Genomic DNA, 23,810 nt, shown 5'->3' with positions numbered 1-23,810 from the left:
AATCTCATTTCTGTGCCTTATTAAAACTTGGAGGCTTCCCCTCTTTTATTGAATATATCTTAAAATTTATATATCACCTTATCAATCCATTGATATCAATCCATATCAATTATACTCCAAAGTAGCAAAAACAAGTTTACTAGCTTCATTTTTACATTACCTTCTAGCCATTATTCACATTAGTGCCTAAAATTTTTAAAGAGGTGCAGCTATAGAAACATGTTATTTCATATTTTGCCATTCCTACTTCATAACTTTTGTTTCAGTTTTTCCATGAACATGTATAACTGAATTACTGATATATAGAATCATATGACACATTCTTATCCTCAATCCAATCTACCTTGAATTCTGATAACCATTCTTCCACAACGCCACGTTCAGATCCCAGCATCTTCTTCTACCTTCTATTCCTCTTTTCTCTCTGAAAGAAAAAGGCACTGAACTTGAGGACAGTGTTACTTACAGGAACTATCAAAGGTAAATGATGTGTGCCTTTCACTAAAGGAGAAACTCATCTAGTGTATATTTTAGATAAGGAGGCTTACTTTTAGACTAGTGTTCAATTAAAACAGAACTGTTTATAAGAAATAAGTTCTATTTTTAATGATACGTTTGAAATCTATTTTCCTAATGCTTTTCTATTTTCCAATTATACTCCAAAGTAGCAAAAACAAGTTTACTAAGTAAAATCAAACTGCACATTACCCAAGACAAATGCACAGTCTATGCCTAGAGCTTTTACCAAATATACAACTGGCACATACAACTGGAAAAAGTTATACATAATAGAACACTGTGACAGATTTTTACAAAGGTAAAAAAATTAGAAATCAAGGGTTATATGTACAGCTATAAACATATATATATATTATATGAAATAAGGCCTTTGAAGTAGGTAGATTTATATGTTTTCTAAAATGGAAAAATAGCCAGATAGAAAAAGCAAGTTGTACAACAGTATATAAGCTATAATAATTCCACTAAAAATTATATAAATGTGAAAAAGCTGGGAGGAAAAATATATATACTAAACTATTAAGTGTTGGCCTCTGAAGGAAGGATTACTGAGGATATTCTAATTATGTAACTTTGAATTATAAAAAAAAATAAAAATTGGTATGTATTATTTTTTAAGTGAGACAAACAACAGAAGGTTTTTGGTTTTAAATTTAAGGCTCAAAAGGTAACCAAAAGAAAAAAGGAATTTCTTGGGCAGGGAGGGAAATGTCTCCAGAGCAAATGAAATGAAAGTTCCTTTATTAAAAAGACATATTTATCAAAAAGACGATATGTCATATTCCATAATAAATTTCTATCTAAAAAAAAGAAATCAGATTTTCTAAACCCCTTCCTTTCCCTAAATATCCATATATAATACACTATACCAAGTATTATATAAGCAAGGAGTACAAAAAGGAGTAAGAAATGCCCCTTATTCTCAAGTAGCAAATGCTCTTAAGATGGACTGGGGGATTTATTCAAATAAATTGCAAGAGGAAAAAAGAGACAGCAGATTAAAAGATATGTTAAGAAAAATCAAGAACCAAAGTATGAATCTTATTTGGATTGATTCAAACAATAAAAAAGAGCATAACACAATTGGAAAAGGTTAAACATGACTTATTGTATGACTTATTACTTAATACTGGATGATACTAATTCAAGGAATTATTATAGGTTACTTTTATATTTGATAATGGTATTATAATTAGGCTTTTTACTTATTTATTTTTTAAATACAATTTATTTATTATTTTGTCCACATCGTGTGGCACGTGGGATCTTAGTGCCCCAACCAGGGATCGAACTTGTCTCCCGCCCCACCCCGCCCCGGCAGTGGAAGCGTAGAATCTTAGCAACTGGACAGCCATAGAGGTCCCCATAGTTAGGTTTTTTAAAATACTGTTTCTCTCTTGCAAGATTCACACTGAAATATTTACTGGTGAAATGATATCTGGGATTTCCTTTTTTAAAAAATATATATATATTTAAATTTATTTATTTTTGGCTGCATTGGGTCTTCGTTGCTGTACGCGGGCTTTCTCTAGTTGCGGAGAGTGAGGGCTACTCTTTGTTGTGGTGCTCGGGTTTCTCATTGCGGTGCTTTCTTTTGTTGCGAAGCACAGGCTCTAGAGCGCAGGCTCAGTAGTTGTGGCGCACGGGCTTAGTTGCTCTGCGGCATGAGGGATCTTCCCAGATGAGGGCTCGAACCCGTGTCACCTGCATTGGCAGGCGGATTCCTAACCACTGCGCCACCAGGGAAGCCCTGGGATTTGCTTTAAAATAATCGGGATGAGGGTAGCCAAAGGAGGAGAGTGCATTGGGTATAGATAAAATATGACTGGCCGTAAGTTGATAACCACTGAAGCTAACTGGTATACAAGTTTCATTACACTACTCTACTTTGTTATAGGTTTGAAGTGTTCCATAATGAACTTCAAGGGGGAAAAATAAAGGATCGATGAACTAACTCTACATACAAATCATAATATACATGATATAAAACAACAGTTCTTAACCTTTTTTGGGGCGGGGCAAAAGCACAAAGTTACAGACCCCCTTTGATAGCTGAGCAAAACTATGTACTGATCCCTACTTCAGAAAAAGATAAATATGATGCCTGCACGTACATGATTTTACAAATAATTTCAGGAAGTTCACTGATTCACTAAAGCCCATTAATAGATATGGACTCCCAAGTTATAAACTCGTGAAGAAATGAGACTCTTAAAAATAACTTTATGAAATAGAGCACAACTACACTTCCTAATGATAATGTCCTTCAAAGAAGTCATTTTGTAAGGTTCCTATATTTACTACAATGATTGTTCAAATCAGTCAGAATTTTCTTTTTTTCTTTCAAGTACCAATTAGTTAAGTAGTACTAAGTACTCTGTATAACCTAGTACTTCACCTAAAAATGGACTCCATGACATAATTATCATTACTGTGTATCTTGCTCTATGCAAATTACACCTCTTTAAAAAAAATTTAACTATAAAAAATAAAATAACAAGCCTAGATCCATCATACATTATAACTTTCAGTTATAAATAATGGGCTAAATATCCTAAGGCAGTTGCCCCTGGAAGCTTCTCAGAAAGAACTCAAGGAGGCAACTGACCAAAAAGCAAAGGAATGATTCAGTCAGAAATTCATCAATCCATTCCATAAATATTTCTTTCTTTCTTAATAATAATTCATTATTATTTTTGGCTGTGTCGGATCTTAGTTGTGGCACGCGGGCTCTCTAGTTGTCCCGCAGCATGTGGGATCTTAGTTCCCTGACCAAGGATCGAACCCACATTCCCTGCATTGGAAGGCAGATTCTTAACCAGACCACCAGGGAAGTCCCCCATAAGTATTTCTTAAGCAAAAACTATATACCTGCCATTATGCTAGGAGCTGGAAGTACAATGGTAAACAGAATCAGATGTAGACTCACTCTAATGGGGCACTTCCCTAGTGGAGGAGGCTAAACACATTTTTGCAGAGACAAGGAGTAAGAAGGAAAGGTACACGAAAGCGTAAAACAAAGGAACCTAGTGCTGATGAAGGTTTCTCTGAGGTAGCACTTAAACTGAGATATCAAAGATCAGTAGGAGTCAAGGGGAATAGTGAAGGAACATTCTAGAAAGAGGGAACAGCATATAAAAAGGTTCTGTGGGGGCTTCCCTGGTGGCGCAGTGGTTGGGAGTCCGCCTGCCGATGCAGGGGACACAGGTTTGTGCCCCGGTCCGTGAAGATACCACATGCCGTGGGGTGGCTGGGCCCGTGAGCCATGGCTGCTGAGCCTGCGCATCCGGAGCCTGTGCTCCACAACAGGAGAGGCCACGACAGTGAGAGGCCCGCGTACCGCAAAAAAAAAAAAAAATAAAAAATAAAAGGTTCTGTGGCAAGAAAATAACATAGGAAGATGTAGAATCTGAAAGAATATCCAAGTGGTTAGGAGCACAGAGAGCAAGGGGCATGGTTGAGGGCAGAGAGAGAGAGAGGCATGGGCTGATGTTATAATAAACAAGACCTTCTAGTCTACATTAAGTATGGAAAGTGACTGAGGATAAGATTAAAGGTTTGAAAGGCTTACCTGGCTATGATGCAGAGAACACTCTTTCAAAGCTAGCTGCAAAATTCCCATTAGCAAGAAGACTAGGGGCTTCCCTGGTGGTGCAGTGGTTGGGAGTCCGCCTGCCAATGCAGGGGACACGCGTTCACGCCCTGGTCTGGGAGGATCGCACATGCCGCGGAGCAGCTAAGCCTGTGCGCCACAACTACTTCGCCTGCGCTCTAGAGCCCACGAGCCACAACTACTGAGCCCACGTACCACAACTACTGAAGCCCACGCACCTAGACCCCGTGCTCTGCAACAAGAGAAGCCACCGCAATGAGAAGTCCACGCACCGCAACCAAGAGTAGCCCCCGCTCGCCACAACTAGAGAAAGCCTGCGCACGGCAACAAAGACCCAAGGCAACCAAAAATAAATTAAAAAAGAAAAAAAAAGAATTAGGTGAAGAATACAAACAAGAAATTCAAAAAAGAAAAAGAGAAAAAGAAGACTAAAAATATTCCAGGCTTGCTATATATAGCACTTGCTCTGAGAGTTCCTACTAAGTCAAGTCAAGTCTCTGGAAGTTAAAAAAAAAAAAAACAAAATAGCTACTGATAATAAAAATGGTTTTTATTTACAAAGTACCTGAAAAATAAAGTAGGTTCCATTTTTATTAAGCTTCAAATAAAGTATAAAAAGTAAAAGCAATGCCTACATTATTTTCTCTGGAAATAATTTTTTTAGGGATAAATTCTAACATCTGAATCTCCCTTTAATATTTCCCTTTTAACCCAAGTCTCTTATGAAAGTATAAACAAGAGGGGCTGTTTTGTTGATATTACTTACAACATCTCCTTCTACCACCTCATTATCACTAATGAGTTCAGCAGGCCACAAGACTGAGGAAAAATAGACTGAATTTTACGTCCTCTTTGAGAAGTACTCCAGAAAAGGAGGTAAATACTTTCAATAAATATACTACCATGTAAAGAAGAAAACCACAATTTCATTCTAGTGGTGACAGAAAGGACTTATTTTCCGAAATAAAGAAAATAGGAACTTAAAAAAAACACACAAAACTCCTTTATTTCCACGGCTGAATTTTAATAATGATTGATTTTTGCTTTTTATTTACTGGAAACTTAAAAAGCTATTCTTCCTCTGTACCACAACTATTACCTCTAATTTTACAAATATCCTTAGCTATAAATATGAATAGTTGATATTCAATTATTAAATAATTTTAAAATAGTTATTATAAATAGTATATGTCTATTAAAAAAAGGAACTTAACCTAACTACCTCCCCCACCCACAAAGATAAACAGAGTTAACCATTTGGTATGTATTTTTCTTCACATACATGTTTACATATATGCATGTATGTATATGTGTGTGTATACAGTTTAAATATAGTTGTGTTCATTGTACATAGTATTCTATAATTGCTCTTTCAATTCTCAAAAATATATGAAAGACCTATAGTTCAAGCTCACTCTTTTTAATGGGTGTAATTAATTATAAGTATAATCCCATAACTTATTTATTTACTAATAAACAAATCTGTTTTCAACTTCCTTATATTACAAAAAAATGCTGCAATACACATCCTTGTACATACTTATGTATTTCTATTGTTATCTTCTGTAGTATAAATTCTAAAACTTGAATTTGAATTTTTTTTTTTTTTTTTTGGTACGCGGGCCTCTCACTGCTGTGGCCTCTCCTGCCGCGGAGCACAGGCTCTGGACACGCAGGCCCAGCGGCCATGGCTTATGGGCCCAGCCACTCCGCGGCATGTGGGATCCTCCGGACTGGGGCACGAACCCGTGTCCCCTGCATCGGCAGGCGGACTCTCAACCACTGTGCCACCAGGGAAGCCCTTGAATTTGAATTTTTAAGGTCACAGGATATAAATATTATTAATAGCATATGCAAATACAAATAAATTCTCAAAACCATAATCCATCATATAATTTTAAAGAGCATACGATTGTTACATATACAAAATAATTTCTTCCTGCTCTATTTATAAAGTTAATACCTTAGCACTGAAATCTAAAAAAAATCTAAATCTAAATAACTCAATTTTTCTACATTTGTTTATATGATGTATATGACTTTTAAAACTAGAACAACAAAAATCGGTATCAGAACATTCAAGTGAGTACTAGTTACCAAAACATTAAAAATTTAATACACAGAATGCTGTAATGTATTTGAAAGAGGCATGGCAAAAAAGATACCACAATATATTTTACTGTATTTTAAAAATCAGTCTGCTTGTTTAGTAAAGGCTTGAATCTTCTAAAGTTAAAAACCACATCTAGGGCTTCCCTGGTGGCGCAGTGGTTGAGAGTCTGCCTGCCGATGCAGGGGACACGGGTTCGTGCCCCGGTCTGCGAAGATCCCACACGCCACGTAACGGCTGGGCCCGTAAGCCATGGCCGCTGAGCCTGCGCGTCCGGAGCCTGTGCTCCGCAATGGGAGAGGCCACAGCAGTGAAAGGCCCGCGTACCACAAAAAAAAAAACAAAAAACAAAAAAAACCCACATCTACAGTTTACTCTTTAAACAACCTGAAAGTTATTTTAGAATGCAATATGAGATTAAGATCTAACAATGTTTTCTCCCAATAAAAACTGTTTTCTCAGTTCTTCTAACACCTTGTTTGCATGTCCATTTTTTTCTAACTTGCAACACTATTTTTATCATACACTAAAAGTCCCACGTATATTTGGAACTATTTCTGAGCTACTTTTCCCATTAATTTGGTACCGGGACTATAATATTTTAATTATGTGGCTTTATAATGCACTTTATAATAGTACAAGTCCCATAATAATTCTTTTTCCTAAAAATGTATTTTATTATTATTGCCTGCTTATTCTTCCAGTTGAATATTAGACTTCTAATGATAAGTTTCTTTCCCATACTCTATCCTTATTGGAATTAAATTTACAAATTAATTTCAAGTGACATCTTCACCTAATTGAGTTATCCAATACAGAAGCATGGCACTGCTCTTTATTAAAAATCTTCTTTTAGGAATTCCTGGTGGTCCAGTGGTTGAGACTCCATGCTCCCAATGCAGGGGGCCCGGGTTTGATTCCTGGTCAGAGAACTAGATCCCACATGCCGCAACTAAAAGATCCTGCGTGTTGCAATGAAGACCCGGCATAGCCAAATAAATAAATATTTTTTTAATAAAAATCTTCTATATGTCTGTATAAATTTTGTGTTTTCTTCATATAGATCAACACATTCAAATTAAATTGATTCCTAAGTATAATCTTCTGTGGACAACTGGTTCCAGACCCACTGCAGATACCAAAATCCAACAATACTCAAGTCCCAGAGCTGGCCCTCCCTATCAGCAGATTCAACCAACCATGCATTGTGTAGCACTGCATGATTGATATTTATTGAAAAGAAATCTGAGTATAAATGTATCTGCACAGTTCAAACCAGTGTTGTTCAAGGGTTAAAAGTTTATATTTTCCTGCTGCGACTGTGATTCTTTTTCATTATTTCAAATTAGCTGTTGTTACACACATAAAAATAAACACTTTCTTAAAAAATCAAAACGAGGGCTTCCCTGGTGGCGCAGTGGTTGAGAGTCCGCCTGCCGATTCAGGGGACATGGGTTCGTGCCCCGGTCCGGGAAGATCCCACATGCCACAGAGCGGCTAGGCCCGTGAGTCATGGCCGCTGAGCCTGCGCGTCTGGAGTTGGCTCCGCAATGGGAGAGGTCACAACAGTGAGAGGCCCACGTACCACAAAAAAAAAAAAAAAAAAAAAATCAAAACGAACAAGTTTTTAGATAAATATTTAAAATACTGAAAATCGCTTAAATTAAGACTTCTATGTTTTAGGAAAAATTTATAAACTAATAAGTTATCTTTTTACTAACTACAATGAATTAGAAGGTTTTTTAAAATGTTGACTACGTTATAGAAAGGGATAAGAAAAAGCAAGTACAATTAATCAAAAATGTTTTTCAAACTCTTTACAAAAAACATCAGCACAGCTCTTAAAATAAAAAAGAAAACCAAACATTATTTTTTGAAAGAAACACAAAATTTTTAAATGTAATATATACTGCATCAGAATCCTTATCTGATATAGGGCCCGGAATATATATTTTGAAAAAGTTTTCCAAGTAATCCTGATGACCACCCTTCAGTTAAAAAAAAAAAGTATCACATCCAGGTTAAATTTCTTATTTTAAATTCCTGTATGATCTCTCCTATAACCACAAATTTGGCACACCAAATCACTTTAGTTTCTACCAATACCATTTTTTAAATGACTGCAAGTTAATTAACTTTAGATAGAAGAACATAGTGGTGTTAATAATAATTATAGCCAAAACACTAACGTATTTCCCCAATTTTAATGATACTAATTTTAAGACAGTAATTTATTAACAAATTTAAGTAGGAAGTAAGACACAATCCTTTATTAAAATGAAACAAAATGTTTAAAGGATAAGAGCATAAGCATATCCATATAATCACATAAGACTTTTAAAAATTATCCTTGGGCTTCCCTGGTGGCACAGTGGTTAAGAATCCGCCTGCCAATGCTGGGGACACGGGTTCTATCCCTGGTCCAGGAAGATCCCACATGCTACGGAGCAACTAAGCCCATGCACCACAACTACTGAGCCTGCATGCCACAACTACTGAGCCCACATGCCACAACTACTGTAGCCTGTGCGTCTAGAGCCCGTGCTCCGCAACGAGAAGCCAGTGCAATGAGAAGTCTGAGCATGGCAACGGAGAGTAGTCCCCGCTCCCCGTAACTAGAGAAAGCCCGTGTGCAGCAACAAAGACCCAAGGCAGCCATAAGTAAATAAAAAAACTAAACAAGACCAAAAACCCTTACTTTAAAAAAATAAATAAAATAAAATCTATGGTTGAAAAATGTAACGTGGTCCCTTTCTTACAGCTCATACTTCTCCCCCACCACAGCTTCCTATGTTCTGGCCATATTCTCATTTCAGTTCCTCTAGAGTTTCATGCACACCTTCACCCTAGGGATTCTGTGTGGACTGTTCCAGCCTGGAATGCTGTCCTACAATCGCTATTTAAATAACTGGCTCCTTCCAATCCTGTTAATCTCAGCAGGCCTTTCTTGACCACTTTATCTAAATAGGAGCCCTTTCTCCCTTCTCCAGTATTTTCCATTCCAACATATATGGTTCATTTCCTTCCTAGGGCTTTGGATTTTATACCTTGTATATTAAACCTTATTGTCTATCTTTCCCATCAGGTCACAAATTCCATGAGAACAGGGTCCTTTTCTGTTCTGCTAGCATTTGAGGGCTCACTATGGACTCAATGCTAACAAGTATATTATGGTATCTAGACATATGACAGATACTTAATGTATATTCATTGAATCAATGAACCACATAGCTTATATGACCTTGGACAAATCGCTTAAACCTTTTGGGCTTCAGGTCACTACAATGATAAATTACTTTCTAAATCTAAAATCCTATAAATATATTTTAGTGCCTTCATTTGGAAAACAGAACAGTACTAGTTACAGAGAAATTTTTTAAATATATGTTTTCTAACTAGAATCAGCATCTTTTAGTATTTACAGGTAGCTACAAACACAGTTATAAACATACTGCAAGCCCTCTTTTTATTTAAACAGACTATGGAATTCTGAAAATCATTTCTTCTACTGTTACACCCATCCCATCATCTGATGTATAAAAGCTATATTTATTTATTTTATTTGTTTATTTATTTTAACATCTTTATTGGAGTATAATTGTTTTACAATGGTGTGTTAGTTTCTGCTTTAAAACAAAGTGAATCAGCTATACATATACATATATCCCCATATCTCCTCCCGCTTGCGTCTCCCTCCCACCCTCCCTATCCCATCCCTCTAGGTGGTCATAAGCACCGAGCTGATCTCCCTGTGCTATGCAGCTGCTTCCCACTAGCTATCTATTTTACATTTGTTAGTATATATAAGTCCATGCCACTCTCTCACTTCGCCCCAGCTTACCCTTCCCTGTCTCTATGTCCTCAAGTCCATTCTCTATGTCTGCGTCTTTATTCCTGCCCTACCCCTAGGTTCTTCAGAACCATTTTTTTTTTTTAGATTCCATTTATATGTGTTAGCATACAGTATTTGTTTCTCTTTCTGACTTACTTCACTCTGTATGACAGTCTCTAGGTCCATCCACCTCACTACAAATAACTCAATTTCGTTTCTTTTTATGGCTGAGTAATATTCCATTGTATATATGTGCCACATCTTCTTTATCCATTTATCTGTTGATGGACACTTAGGTTGCTTCCATGTCCTGGCTATTGTAAATAGAGCTGCAATGAACATTGTGGTACATGACTCTTTTTGAATTACAGTTTTCTCAGGGTATATGCCCAGTAGTGGGATTGCTGGGTCATATGGTAGTTCTATTTTTAGTTTAAAACCTATATTTAAAAGCAAAAGTCAAACTGATATTCTAGCATGCAGATCAATTCGGGCCCATATTGCCTCACTTCCAGAGTATGAAGCAAAATAAAGAGGATATCACAGAAAATGATTATCTTTTTGGTGACCATGGTAATGGCAACCTTTATTAGCAAGCCCTGAATAAAACATAATGAAAAAAATAATAAATTGCTGGAACATGATCTGAAAGAGGTCAATAACTACTTGCCAGGAAGCAAACTCACAGTACTTGCACAAGTACAGTAAGTTCTCCATTAACAACACTGGTAGAAATTGTGTCTTAGCTGATAGTCAGCATATATATTCTTTTTTAGGAATTGTCAATTTAGAGAGAAAAAGGATATAACAGGCAGTACGGCCTAATGGTTAAAGAAGACAGGCTCTTGCTCTAGACTGCCTGAGTTTGAATTCTACCTCCTTGACCTACAAGTTGTGTTTCCTTGGGAAAGTTACTTACCTAACCTGTGGCCTCAAATCCCTCATTTATAAAATGGGGATAATATAAGTACCTATGTCAAAGTTTTTTTTTTTTTTTAAAGATTAAATAAATTAACACATCAGTGAGCAAAATTATAACTGCTCTCAAGGGTTTCTAATGGACCAAAATTATTGTATAAACAAACCTATACAATGATCAAGCAACATATGACAGTAAAAAAATGGCTATGCTACTGAAAATTTTCAAACTAGACCAAAAACTATCTAGATATTTCAAGGTATAAATAAAAAACAAAGCACTTAACATGTGCTATTACTGTACTGTAAATACCAAATTCCCTAAGGAAAAAACTAGAGCTGCACTGTCCAGTTAGTTTTAATTAATTAAAAAAAAATAAAATTTAAAAATCAATTCCTGGGAATTCCCTGGTGGGCCAGTGGTTAAGACTGCGTTTCCACTGCAGGAGGCCTGGGTTCAATCCCTGGTTGGGGAACTAAGATCCCATAAGCCGCGTGGCACAGCCAAAAAACTGAAAAAAAAAAACTAACATTGTATTAAAAAAAAAAATCAATTCCTTAGTTGCACTAGCCACATTTCAAGCACTTAGTAGCTACATGTGGCTAGTGTCTCCCATATTGGACAGCACAGATGTAGAACACAGACATTATCAAAGAAATTCTATGATCAGCACTGATCTAGATGTAGCTAGATAATACAATTATGCTGAATAAACTCAGTAATTCAAGAGCTGTAATATTTAGGTAACAAAAAAGTTAAAAGACACAACTATTAAAAAGGAAACACTTTCAAAAGTAAAATTCAAAGGCAATAATTAAGATGTGACTATTCTCCTAGGTAAAACTGCTTAATATATAGAAGCTACCCACAAAAAATTACCAAAAATTCTAACATGTCTGACTATGGGAACTTCATTCTTTACCCTTTACAAAGTTAAATTCTATAATTTTACCTCCGTTCTAAGATCAGTGTCCCAATGGAGGAGGTGGCACAGGAATGCGGCAGAGTTCAAGTGTGGAATTCATTTGTTGAGACTTAAATGTTTTCCAACTCTATAAAAAATGAAAACAAAAAACTGTGAAATAGTGAGAGAGAATATCCTCAAGAATGTAATATAAAGGAGAAAGAACAATTTTGAAAAGGCATTTATAATATAGTTTATCTAATTTTAAAAATAATTGGGATTATTTTTAAATTTTCTATAATAACTAGGCTATACTTATGTACCATTATCAAACCTATTTTAGAAGACATTAGATTTGGAAAAAAGAAGTCTGAGTTTTAGTTTCAAATTTACCATTAAATATCTGTAAAGACTTCGAGTAAGTTAAATTTTCTGGAGCCTCACCTGAAAAATCTACAAAAATAAGTACTTCCCAGCCAAAAATTCTGAGTCCAACTTTTGAAACATATTACAGTGATCACACACACACATACACACACACACGCAACGATCATTAAAATTTTAATATGCACTATAAAATCAAGCTTAAATAAGTATCAATGGCTACATTATAATTTTGGATAAGTTTCACAGACTGAAAATTTTATCATTTTGAGAAAGAACATAGAAAATGCTGTTACTTGAACTTTTGGCACAAAAAATATTAAAAATCATTTTCAAATTGATAAAAGTATACTTTTCTCATAAAGTAATAACTATTATCATGTACTTGTTGACCACATTATACTCTACTTCTTTGATTCAAAACTTATCACAACTTTAAAAGCTAAAACACCAAAAGAAAATTAGCATTTTAAAATATGTCCATTAACAAAACTTTTTTTTTTTTTTTGCGGTACGTGGGCCTCTCACTGTTGTGGCCTCTCCCGTTGCGGAGCAACAGGCTCCGGACGCACAGGCTCAGCGTCCACAGCTCACGGGCCCAGCCGCTCCGCGGCATGTGGGATCTTCCCGGACCGGGGCACGAACCCGTGTCCCCTGCATCGGCAGGCGGACTCTCAACCACTGTGCCACCAGGGAAGCCCACAAAACATTTTTTAATACAAAGAATACTGCAATAATATTCTCTTGGAGTTAAACAACATTATCATTGTAAAGTCTCCAATGGTTTCCAAACTGAAGATGTGTCAGGACCTCCTACTCCAACCATCTCGTATATACTGGGCTATCGCATGGGATTTTTATTTCATGAGAAGTTCTGCAGTGGGGAAAAAACTTGAAAAGGACTAGCAAGTTTTCTCTGTTAGTCTCTGGAAAGATACACAAGAAATCGGTAACACTCTGGGAAGGGGCAGCTGGTGCCAAGGAGACTGTCTTTTTGTACCTTGGGAATTCGGAACCACCAAGACAATCACCAGATTTTGAAGCAGTGCAGGCAGGCAGACTTGAGAGCTATGCTGGGAAGACTGTCTCTGACAGTCTTTCAAGGCTAAGGATACAGATACTAGGCTCTCAATTGAGGAAAAAGCCAAAACAAAACAAGGAAACCCAACAGGGCAAATAACAGGAAAACTGAGCCATTCAGAGTATGTTCTTTAACCACAACCAAAGTAACCTAGAGATCATTAACAACAATTAATAAATAAAAACCTAAAAAACCCCCAACTACCTGGAAATTTTAAATTATACTTCTAAATAATCTATGGGTCAAAGAAGATATTAAAACCAAAATTAGGGACTTCCCTGGCAGCCCAGTGGTTAAGACTCCACACTCCCAATGCAGGGGGCACAGATTTGATCCCTGGTCGGAAAACTAAGATCCCACATGCTGCACAGCACAGCCAAAAAAACCAAAAAAACAACCAAAATTAGTAAAAATGCCGAACTCAGTGCTAAGAAAGATATGTTAAAGCTTGTGGGATGTAGCTGTAGCCTTCTTTCATATGTAGAGAGTTCTTACTTTGCATGTATTAAGCAAAGACATAGTTCCTATATGCATTTAGGAGTTTCAGTTAACCTGGTACCTTGCAAAGCTAAGATTGCCTATATTAGCAGAGAGGCTGAAAAAAAAAATCAGTGGTTTTATCTATTGACAGATATCTATCTCTGGAGGTCAGAGAGGATAGCAAATGAGTGAAACAGAAAACAAGCACACAATAGAGGGAAAAAAATCAACAAAGTCAAAAGTTGGTTTTTTGAAAAAAAAAAAAAGTTGGTTCTTTGGAACTTCCCTGGTGGTCCAATGGTTAAGAATCCGCCTTCCAATGCAGTAGATGTGGGTTCGATCCCTGGTCAAGGAACTAAGATCCCACAGGCCACAGGGCAACTAAGCCTGTGCGCTCTAGAGCCTGAGCGCCACAACCAGAGAGAAGCCTGTGCGCACCGCAACAGAAGATCCTGCATGCCGCAACAAAGACCCCGCATGCCGCAACTAAGACCTGACGCAGCCAAATAAATTATAAAATATTTTTTAAAAAGTTGGTTCTTTGAAAAGATTAATAAAATTGACAAACCCCTAGTAATACTTATTAGAGAAAACACAAATTACTATGAAATTTTTTAGACATCAAAAAGACAAGAAGTTATGATAAACTTTATGCCAATAAATGTGACACTTGGCATGAAATGAACACATTTCTTGAAAAACACAAATAACCAACACCGAAAGATACAGAATATCCATACAGCATCATGGATATTAAAGAAATGTAATCTATCATTAAAAATCTTTCCATAAAGAAAATCTCAAGTGCAGATGGTTTCACCAGTGGATTTTTCCAAACAGTTAAGGAGGAAACAACACCAAGGTTGTACAAGTGTCACAGTCAATGATAAAATATTGAAAACTTACTTTCTGAGGTTGAAAACAAGAAAGAGGGACTTCACTAGAGGTCCAGTGGTTAAGACTCCACGCTTCCACTGCAGGGGGCGCTGGTTTGATCCCTGGTCAGGGAACTAATATCCCGCATGTCGCAGAGTGACGCCAAAAAAAAAAAAAAAAAGAAGAAAGAGATAACCATTATCACCACTTCTATTCAACACTGTGCTGGAGGGCCTAGCTACTATAGCAAGTCAAGAAAAAGATATAAGAATAATAACCAGAAAAGAAAAAAGGTCATTATTTAGAGATGATATTATTAATAGACAATATAAATATGTACCAAGAAAATTCAGAAGATTCTACAGAATAATTATTAGAATTAATAAGTGAATTTATCTAGGTTTCTGGATAAAAGGCTAATATATAAAAATCAATTATATTTCTGTAAACTAGTGTTTTTTAAAAACACAACTTCAGGCTTCCCTGGTGCAGTGGTTAACAATTTGCCTGCCAATGCAGGGGACACGGGTTCCAGCCCTGGTCTGGGAAGATCCCATATGCCGTGGTGCAACTGAGCCCATGCACCACAACTACTGACTGTGCTCTAGAGCCCACGTGCCGCAACTACTGAAGCCCACGTGCCTAGAGCCCGTACTCTGCAACAAGAGAAGCCACCACAATGAGAAGCCCACGCACCACAACGAAGAGTGGCCGCCACTCGCCGCAACCAGAGAAAAGACCACGCACAGCAGCGAAGACCCAACACAGTCGAAAACAATAAGTAAATAAAATAAAATAATCAAATAAATAAAGAAAATAAAAACACAACTTCCAACAGCATTTTTTTTAAAAAAGAAAGACATCTAACAAAAGATGTGCAAGACCACTACACTGAAAACAAGAAAACATTTTTGAGAGAATTTAAGGGTCTAAATAAATTGAAGGACATACCATGTTCACAGGTTGAAGACTCATAGTAAAAATGTCAATTCTCCCCCAATTGATTTCTAGTTTCAAAGCTACCATAATCAAAATCCCACTCTTCTCCTTTTAAAGAGAAATTGACAAGCCGATTCTGAAATCCCTAGGGAACTACAAGGAGCCAAGAATAGTCAAAGCAACCTTGAAAAACAAAAAAAATTGGAGGACTATACTGTAAAATATTAAGATCTGTTATAAAGCCATAGTAATTAGCTGTACAAGTATAGTAACTAAAACTTATCAATGAAAAAATAGAGCCTAGAAAGTCACACACAAATAAGACTACTTTATTTATGACAAAGGCAAATTGCAGTGCAGTTGGGAAAAGACATTCTTTTAAACAAAAGACGCTGGGTCAACTGGATATCCCTATAGAAAATAATGAGAAAAAAAAAAAAAAGAAAATAATGAGTGTATCACAATCTCTAACTTTACACAACTCAACAAAAGTAAATTCCAAATAGAATGCAGGTCTAAATGTGAAAGTAAACAAACAAAAAACCATAGCAAAACATCTTTATGTCCTTGAAGCAGGCAAATATTTTTTAAGCAAACACAAAAAGCACTAACCATAACCATAACAACAACAACAATAAATTGGACTGTATCAAACCTGTCATCAAAAGAAACTGAGAGTGAAAAGGCAAGCCAAAGACCAGAAGAAATCAACAATACCTACGCCCGATACCTAGAGAGAGATGTGACTGCTTGGTGGGAGGGTAGGGCAGGAAAACTGTAAAATCCATAACTTCTCCAGGACAGGGAGGACGTCTCAGATGTATCTGTATTCCCAGTTCCTGGGACAGGGCTTAGCACAGTTAGCACTTAGTTCATGACTATTGAGTGAAGGGCCTAACAGCAACAAGCAGTCAGTCAGCGGCAGACTCAGCTGAGGAGACAGGCAGCAAGTATGGTAAAGACTACTAGTTCCCATCCGATAGAGATCCACACCTCCACTCGCAATGATCTAGTCTATACAATCAGCTAAAGCCATTTCTGACCCTCACTTATAGCTAAGTATGGCCAAATGACTAAGTTCTGGTCAATGAGATCTGAGGAAATACCGTGTAGGGAATTCTAGAAAGGCTTCTTTCCTTCTTTTTTTTTTTGTCATTCACATGTGGCTTGCAGGATCTTAATTCCCCAACCAGGGATTGAACTCGGGCTCACGGCAGTGAAAGCATGGAGTCCTAACCATTGGACTTCCAGGGAAGTCCCTAGAAAGTTTTCTTAAAAGATGGAAGGTATGCCCCTTTTGTCCTCTGCCTTTCTTCCTCCTTCCTTCTGCCTAGATCATGGATGGATATCCAGCAACCATTCTGTGATCTTCAGAATAGAAACCACATGCTAAGGATGGCAAAGGAAAGAGAGAAAGAGAATGGGTCCTTGACAAGTCTATGGAGTTGCTGTACCAGTCTTAGACTATTTCTGAATTTGTTTTTACAAGACAGAGAAATGAACTATTACCTTATTTAAGCAACGGTTATTTCTTATCTCTGTTTCTAGCAGCCAAACACTATTCCCACCTGATAAGGTAAGAAAGAGACTGCAGGAACAAATTTATGGTCTAAGATGCCAACAAGCCATCTCAGTTATGCTTCAATTTAATGCTAAGAATAAAGTGTTTAGGATATTCCACTGTAATTGGGGTGGTGGGGAGTGTAGGAAGCAAGACTGACCAAAGAATCTACTCTGTGAGGGTGCACCACCATTACAGTTCAGACAGCGGGGTGTTTATAATAGTTCAGTACACTGACAAGATTTCATAATGCAGTACTATAATTTCTTGCCAACAGTTGGGAGTTATGTTCTAGAAAAGTAATGTGGCTTACTGTGACTGGCCAAAACCAAATTATAGGAAAATGAGAGGTTAGGAAAAATAAACAGTTTAATGGAAGATGTTAAATCAGCTGTTTAAAACCTGTTCAAATAAAAACCCAGTGAACTTTATACAGATGAACCTCCTTCAAGTTTTCAGGAAACACTACTGTAGCACAACAGTTAGATAAGGCTGATTCTCCCACATATTATGCACATTATTCTACTTCATGAAGATTTTGAACCTGTCCTTCTTGGCTTGCTATCTAATGTCTTTGGTACTTGTGTTTTTACTTTTGTTAGATCTCAGCAAACATTTTCAAATTTTTATAGTGACTGTGCCACTTTTTGGACTGTTGTTCATCCTTACATTAAGAAAACAGAAAATAATCTGATCTCGCTGTGGACTATTGTTATAGACTGAATTTTTGTGTCTCCCCAAAATATACTGAAATGCTAACCCCCAGTGTGATGGTATTAGGAGGTGGGGCCTTTGGGAGGTGATTAGGTCATGAGGGTAGTGCTCTCATGAATGGGATTAGAGTCCTTATAAAAGAGATCCCCAGAGAGCTCTCTCACATGTTATAACACAATGAGAATGTAGCCATCTCGGAAATAGGAAGTGGGTCCCTAGTTGACACAAATTTTCTGGCACCTTGATCTTGGACTTCCCAAGTTCAAGAACTGTGAGAAATAGAAGTTTGTTGTTTAAACCACCCAGTCTATGGTACTTTATTATAGCATCCTAAATTGTCTGCGACAAAGGTCCTTTTCCATTTTTCCACTCCCTTGAATTTGGGCTAGCTTGGTGAGTTGCTTTGATCATTAGAATATGGTGGAAGGGCTGTTATACAATTTCAAAGCCTAATCCTCAAAGAGGCCTTGCAGCCTTACAGCTTCCACCTTCACCTTTATAGAATGCTACCCTGAGAATGCCATGTAAGGATGCCAGACTAGCCCACCAGATGAGAAGTCACACTGAGAAGAACTGAAGCACCTTAATGGACAGCCAGCACCATGTGCAAACATGTGGGTGGAGACATCTTGGACCTTCTAACTCAGTCAACCCTCCAGGTGGATTCAGCTACATGAGACAGCCAAGTGAAACCAATAAAGAAACAACTTAGCCAACCTACAGAATCATGAAAAATAACAATAAATCTTTTTGCCCTGAGTCATTTAATTTTGCAGTAGTGTTTCAGGCAGCAATATCAAATAAACTTTAAGATAACACTTAAAATAACAGCTTCTTGAAGGTGAGAACAATCGCTTTAGATTTTTCTGTTTTTATCTTTAATTCATATGTTATAGCACCCTGGAAGCTATGCCAACTCCAATGCTGCTTTCCACTATGATTGAAAAAAAAGAAATTAATGTATGAAAATACAATGGGGAGCCATTAAAAAATTTTGTATGAAGTAATATGTAATAGGCACTTTAGAAAGAGAACTCTGGTTACACTGTAGAGTGGACCACAGGGAGGAAAGACCTGTGAGGGCAGAGTGACCAATATGAATACTGCTGGAATAGTCCTAGGGAGAGGCTTAGTAAGAGGTTAGAAGGCTAGACTATCATTACTACTGCTGCTGCTGCTACTGTTATTTGCATTATATATTTATTTTATTTGTTTTAATAGAATGTCACCTTGGTGACTTTTTAAAAATTTTTTATTTTTCTTGAAGTATAATTGATTTACGAAGTTGTGTTAGTTTCAGGTATACAGCAAAGTTATTCAGTTTATATGTGTGTGTGTATATATACATATATATATATTCTTTTTCAGATTTTTTCCATTATATGTTATTACAAGATATTGAGTATAGTTCCCCATGCTATACAGTAGGTTCTTGTTGGTTATCTATTTTATATATAGTAGAGGTATTATGTATTTATGATGAACCAAGCAAGTACTATAACTAGAACCTCATATGTATTTGCTCATTTAATCCTTAATACAACCCTTTTTAAAAACTTTTTATTTCAAAATAATTACAGACTCATAAGAAGTTCCCAGACTACATGCCAGGAGGTCCCATGTATCCTTTGCCCAGTTTCCCCCAATCGTTAACATCTTGCATAAATACAGTAAAATATCAGGAAACTGACATTGGTATAGTCCACAAAGGGTTACTCAGATATCACCAGTTTTACAAGCACTCATTTGTCTGTGCATGTGTGTGTAGTTTTATACAATTTTATAACAGATGTAGATAATGTGTAACTACCATCACAATTAAGATATAGAACTGTTCTATCACCGAGAGGCTCCCTTGTAGCCACCCACTCCCTTCTCCCTGATCCTTAACTCCTGGCAAACACTACTCTGCTCTTCATCTCTATAATTTTGATATTTCAAGAGCGCTATATAGAGGAAATCATACAGTATGTAACCTTTTGAGAGTGGCTTTTTTCACTTCAGATCCATCTTAGTTGTTACATGTATCAACAGCTCATTCTTTTTATTGCTGCATAGTATAAACGTGCCAGTTTGTTTAACCATTCACCTGTTGAAGAACATTTGGGTTGTTTCCAGTTTTTGACTATTAGGAATGAAACTGCTATGAACATTCAGGTACAGGTTTTTGTGTGAATGTAAGTTTCAATTTCTCTGGAATAAATGCTCAATAGTGCAACTGCTGGACTGTACAACTCTGTTTTTAAAGAAACTGAAGCTATAAATGGCGGAGCTGGGATTCTAATCTAGATATCTGCCTCTAGGTCCTAACTCTTCACACAATTTCCAGTGGTTGTAGAAATTGAGAGAAGTAAATACAAAGGTAGAGTCAACAGAATATAGCATCGCTCAGATGAGGGGTATATGAATAAAGTGTCAAAGATAACACCAGGTTCCAGCTTCAGCACATTAGACAGATGACAAAATACGAATTCACTTTTATATATACTGTATTTGAGGTATCTGTAGGTCATCCTCAACTAGCAGGCAATTAGATTTATAGAATAGGAACCAGAGATTAAGAAAAAGCTCTGGATTAGAGATTGATTTGAGTAAATAACATCAGACGGACAGGGTACAGAACGACAAAGAGATTTGACAACAGAACCATGAAGAACAGAAACATTCATTTCCTCTAGTTTTTTACCACAAACAATAAAACAGCAGGTACTGTGACAGACTGCAAATTCATATTAACTTTAGATATTATAGCACATCATGTCTACCATATGAGTTTTACAATCATAGTATAAAGTATAAAGAGTAATATATGCTCCCCTCCCCACTCCCTTTTTCATTTAAAAAGAAAGAACTACAAAAGGAATACCTGCTGATTAAAAAGCCTTAATACTACTCCGTATGATACTGTAGTGATTATATGTCATTATACGTTTGTCCAAACCCATACAATGTACAACACCAAAACTGAACCCTAATGCAGACTATGAACTTTGGGTGATAATGTGTCAACGTAGGCTCATCAATTGTGACAAATGTACTATTCTGTGGGAGATATTAATAATGGGGGGGTCTATGCATATGTGAGAGGGTTTATGGGAAATCTCTGTCCTTTCTACTCAATTTTGCTGTGAACCTAAAACCGCTCTAAAACGTCCAGTAAACAAACAAACAAAAACAATTAAGCCTCAGTATAAAAGAATATGTAAAAAGCGTAAGTTTCACTCCCCGCTCAGCATCCAACTCCCTCCACCCATTTTTCAAAAAAATACATGGGGAAAGGAATTTAAGGAGGTAAACTGACAAATCTTAGTAGCTAAATAAGAAGCAAGCAATATCAAGAGTCAAGGGATAGGGACATCACGGGTGGCACTGTGGTTAAGAATCTGCCTGCCAATGAAGGAGACACGGGTTCAAGCCCTGGTCCAGGAAGACCCCACATGCCACGGAGCAACTAAGCCCGTGCACCACAACTACTGAGCCTGCACTCTAGAGCCTGCAAGCCACAAGTACTGAGCCCGCGAGCCACAACTACTGAGCCTGTGTGCCACAACTACTGAAGTCGGTGCGCCTAGAGCCCGTGCTCCACAACGAGAAGCCACTGCAATGAGAAGCCCGCGCACCGCAATGAAGAGTAGCCCCCACTTGCCACAACTAGAGAAAACCCATGCAAATAAATAAATAAGGGCTTCTCTGGTGGTGCAGTGGTTGAGAGTCCGCTTGCCGATGCAGGGGACACGGGTTTGTGCCCCGGTCCGGGAAGATCCCACATGCCGCGGAGCGGCTGGGCCTGTGAGCCATGGCCACTGAGCCTGCGTGTCCGGAGCCTGTGCTCTGCAACAGGAGAGGCCACAACAGTGAGAGGCCCGCGTACCGCAAAAAGTAAGTAAGTAAATAAATAAATAAATAAAATTGAAGGAAAAAAAAAGAGTCAACGGATAATGTCAATTATACCTCAATGAAAAAAAGCCAAGGATTCCTAATGACAAAAGTGATAGATAAGTTTGATTCTAACCTTTTTTGAAGTTCAGTTTTTGGAATAGAACAAAATAACTATTATGTAATCCATGCTTTGCCATTTAACAATTTAAGTACCACTTACCATATATATATATATATTTTTTTTTTTGCGGAACACGGGCCTCTCACTGTTGTGGCCTCTCCCATTGCGGAGCACAGGCTCTGGACGCGCAGGCTCAGCGGCCATGGCTCACGGGCCCAGCCGCTCCGCGGCACGTGGGATCCTCCCGGACCGGGGCATGGACCCGTGTCCCCTGCAGCAGCAGGCGGACTCCCAACCACTGCGCCACCAGGGAAGCCCCCACTTACCATATTTTATGACCACATTTTTGGCAGCTGTATTTCAAACTTAGAAAGAACTATAATCCCATAAGTAATCAAAGTCACACCCTTAATATATTATATAATTGAGTTTTTTACTCCTTTCTCCAAAATTAAAGTCTACTCATTTACTTTTTCTCGTAATTGTCTCCATGGCAGACAAATACCCAAACAGAAAGTCTAGGATTCATAAGAATGAACCATGAATTTCTAAACAAGACCTGTGTCAAAGTCAACACATTCACAATTTCAAGTTTTAATATATATTATTTGTTTACAAAAAGATAAATGTATACCTTCATCATATCATAGCAATATTGCAAAAAAAACCCTTTTATCAAGAAAACTTCCAATTCTTATTTTCCAATTCTAGTTTAATTTAGTACTAGATAGCTTTCAGAGACATTGAGAGAACAGGTACAAGTAAATATCTGTGCAAAGCACAGGTCTGAATTATGAAAGAAATTAGCTTGGTTTATGTAAAGCAGCTAAGTGCCAAGTAAAAAGTAATCCCAACCAAAACATTCAGCACAATTTTTATTTCTGGCAACTTTAGCTCCTGGTTAGAAAATCCATCATCTCAGCTATGACATTAAATGGTGAAAATTTATTGAGCTATAATATATTGATAGATTTAGAAGCCCTTTTTCTCAAGCTAAAACTACTGTTCTGGTTCACACCACAGTGTGAGAGCCTTGAATTAGATCAATGATTCTCAAGTAGAAGCCCATTATAAACCATATCATCCAGGGAATTTTTTTTTCCTTCAAAATATATCTGCCTCCCTTCATATTCCCCCTACCACTAAGATTCCACAGGTAAGTGGAGATGATATAATAGATATGCATGTGTGCCTTTTTTTTTTAACTCCTAGATTATTCTGATATACATGGAACTCTCTCAGAGTTACTCACTTTTATGGAGAATGCCTGAATTAGGTCCAACTCTATTTTTTAACATTGTATCAACAGCAGGCAAAAGGAGCAGAGCTACATAGTGATAAGAGCACAGCAGAAAGCTCTGCAGGTAAGGGGCTGTACTAATAGCAGCCGTAATCTTTCTGTGCCAGCTCCCTCCAGAATCCATTATATATTTTAGACAATGACAAATGTTCAGTTCATCATCCTGAGAAAAGCACACTGTCTACCAGTCAGATAAAAATGTAAAAAGAAGCTATTTGGGACATCAAAAAAACTAAGCCACAGAAAAAGAAAGACAAAAATTCCTCTATTCTTTAAAAGAACATAACAAAGCATTAAAAGAAAAATAACAAAGTATTATTTTGTGCAGCTGTTAATTTGTTTGGAGACTTTCTGCTCATGTTTTATCATTTTAGTTTTTCATTATGTAGCATTGATTTTTCTATTACAAAATTCAGTCAAGCTGAAAATCTTAACCATTCTAGAACCTAATAAACTACAATTAGATGACAAAACTGTATTAAAAAACAATCAAACAATCCTAAATCCATATCGCATGTCAAGATAGCTTAAGAGTTGGATTAAAAAACAAGCTTTCAAAGCCCATTTTAGGGCAAACA

General features: G+C 37.1%; 1 protein-coding gene across 2 annotated transcripts in view; it reads right to left on the bottom strand.

Moving 5' to 3' along the window:
• The window catches only part of HYCC2 (hyccin PI4KA lipid kinase complex subunit 2), a 72,957-nt gene that overhangs the window by 47,111 nt on the left and 2,036 nt on the right, over positions 1–23,810 (bottom strand). For both annotated transcript variants that reach the window (XM_082657868.1, XM_082657869.1), the window contains exons 3-5: positions 14,749–14,852; positions 11,946–12,045; positions 344–424 (exon numbers count right to left, since the gene is read on the bottom strand). In XM_082657868.1, coding sequence (XP_082513994.1) covers positions 344–394 — 51 coding nt within the window. In that variant the 5' untranslated portion in view covers positions 395–424; positions 11,946–12,045; positions 14,749–14,852. The remainder of the gene's footprint in view (positions 1–343; positions 425–11,945; positions 12,046–14,748; positions 14,853–23,810) is intronic.

This window comes from Grampus griseus (assembly GCF_964374135.1).
Source record: "Grampus griseus genome assembly, chromosome: 7".
Taxonomy (NCBI): Eukaryota; Metazoa; Chordata; class Mammalia; order Artiodactyla; family Delphinidae; genus Grampus; species Grampus griseus.
Note: the sequence above shows the minus strand (reverse complement) of the source record. Positions and strands in the feature narration are given on the sequence as shown.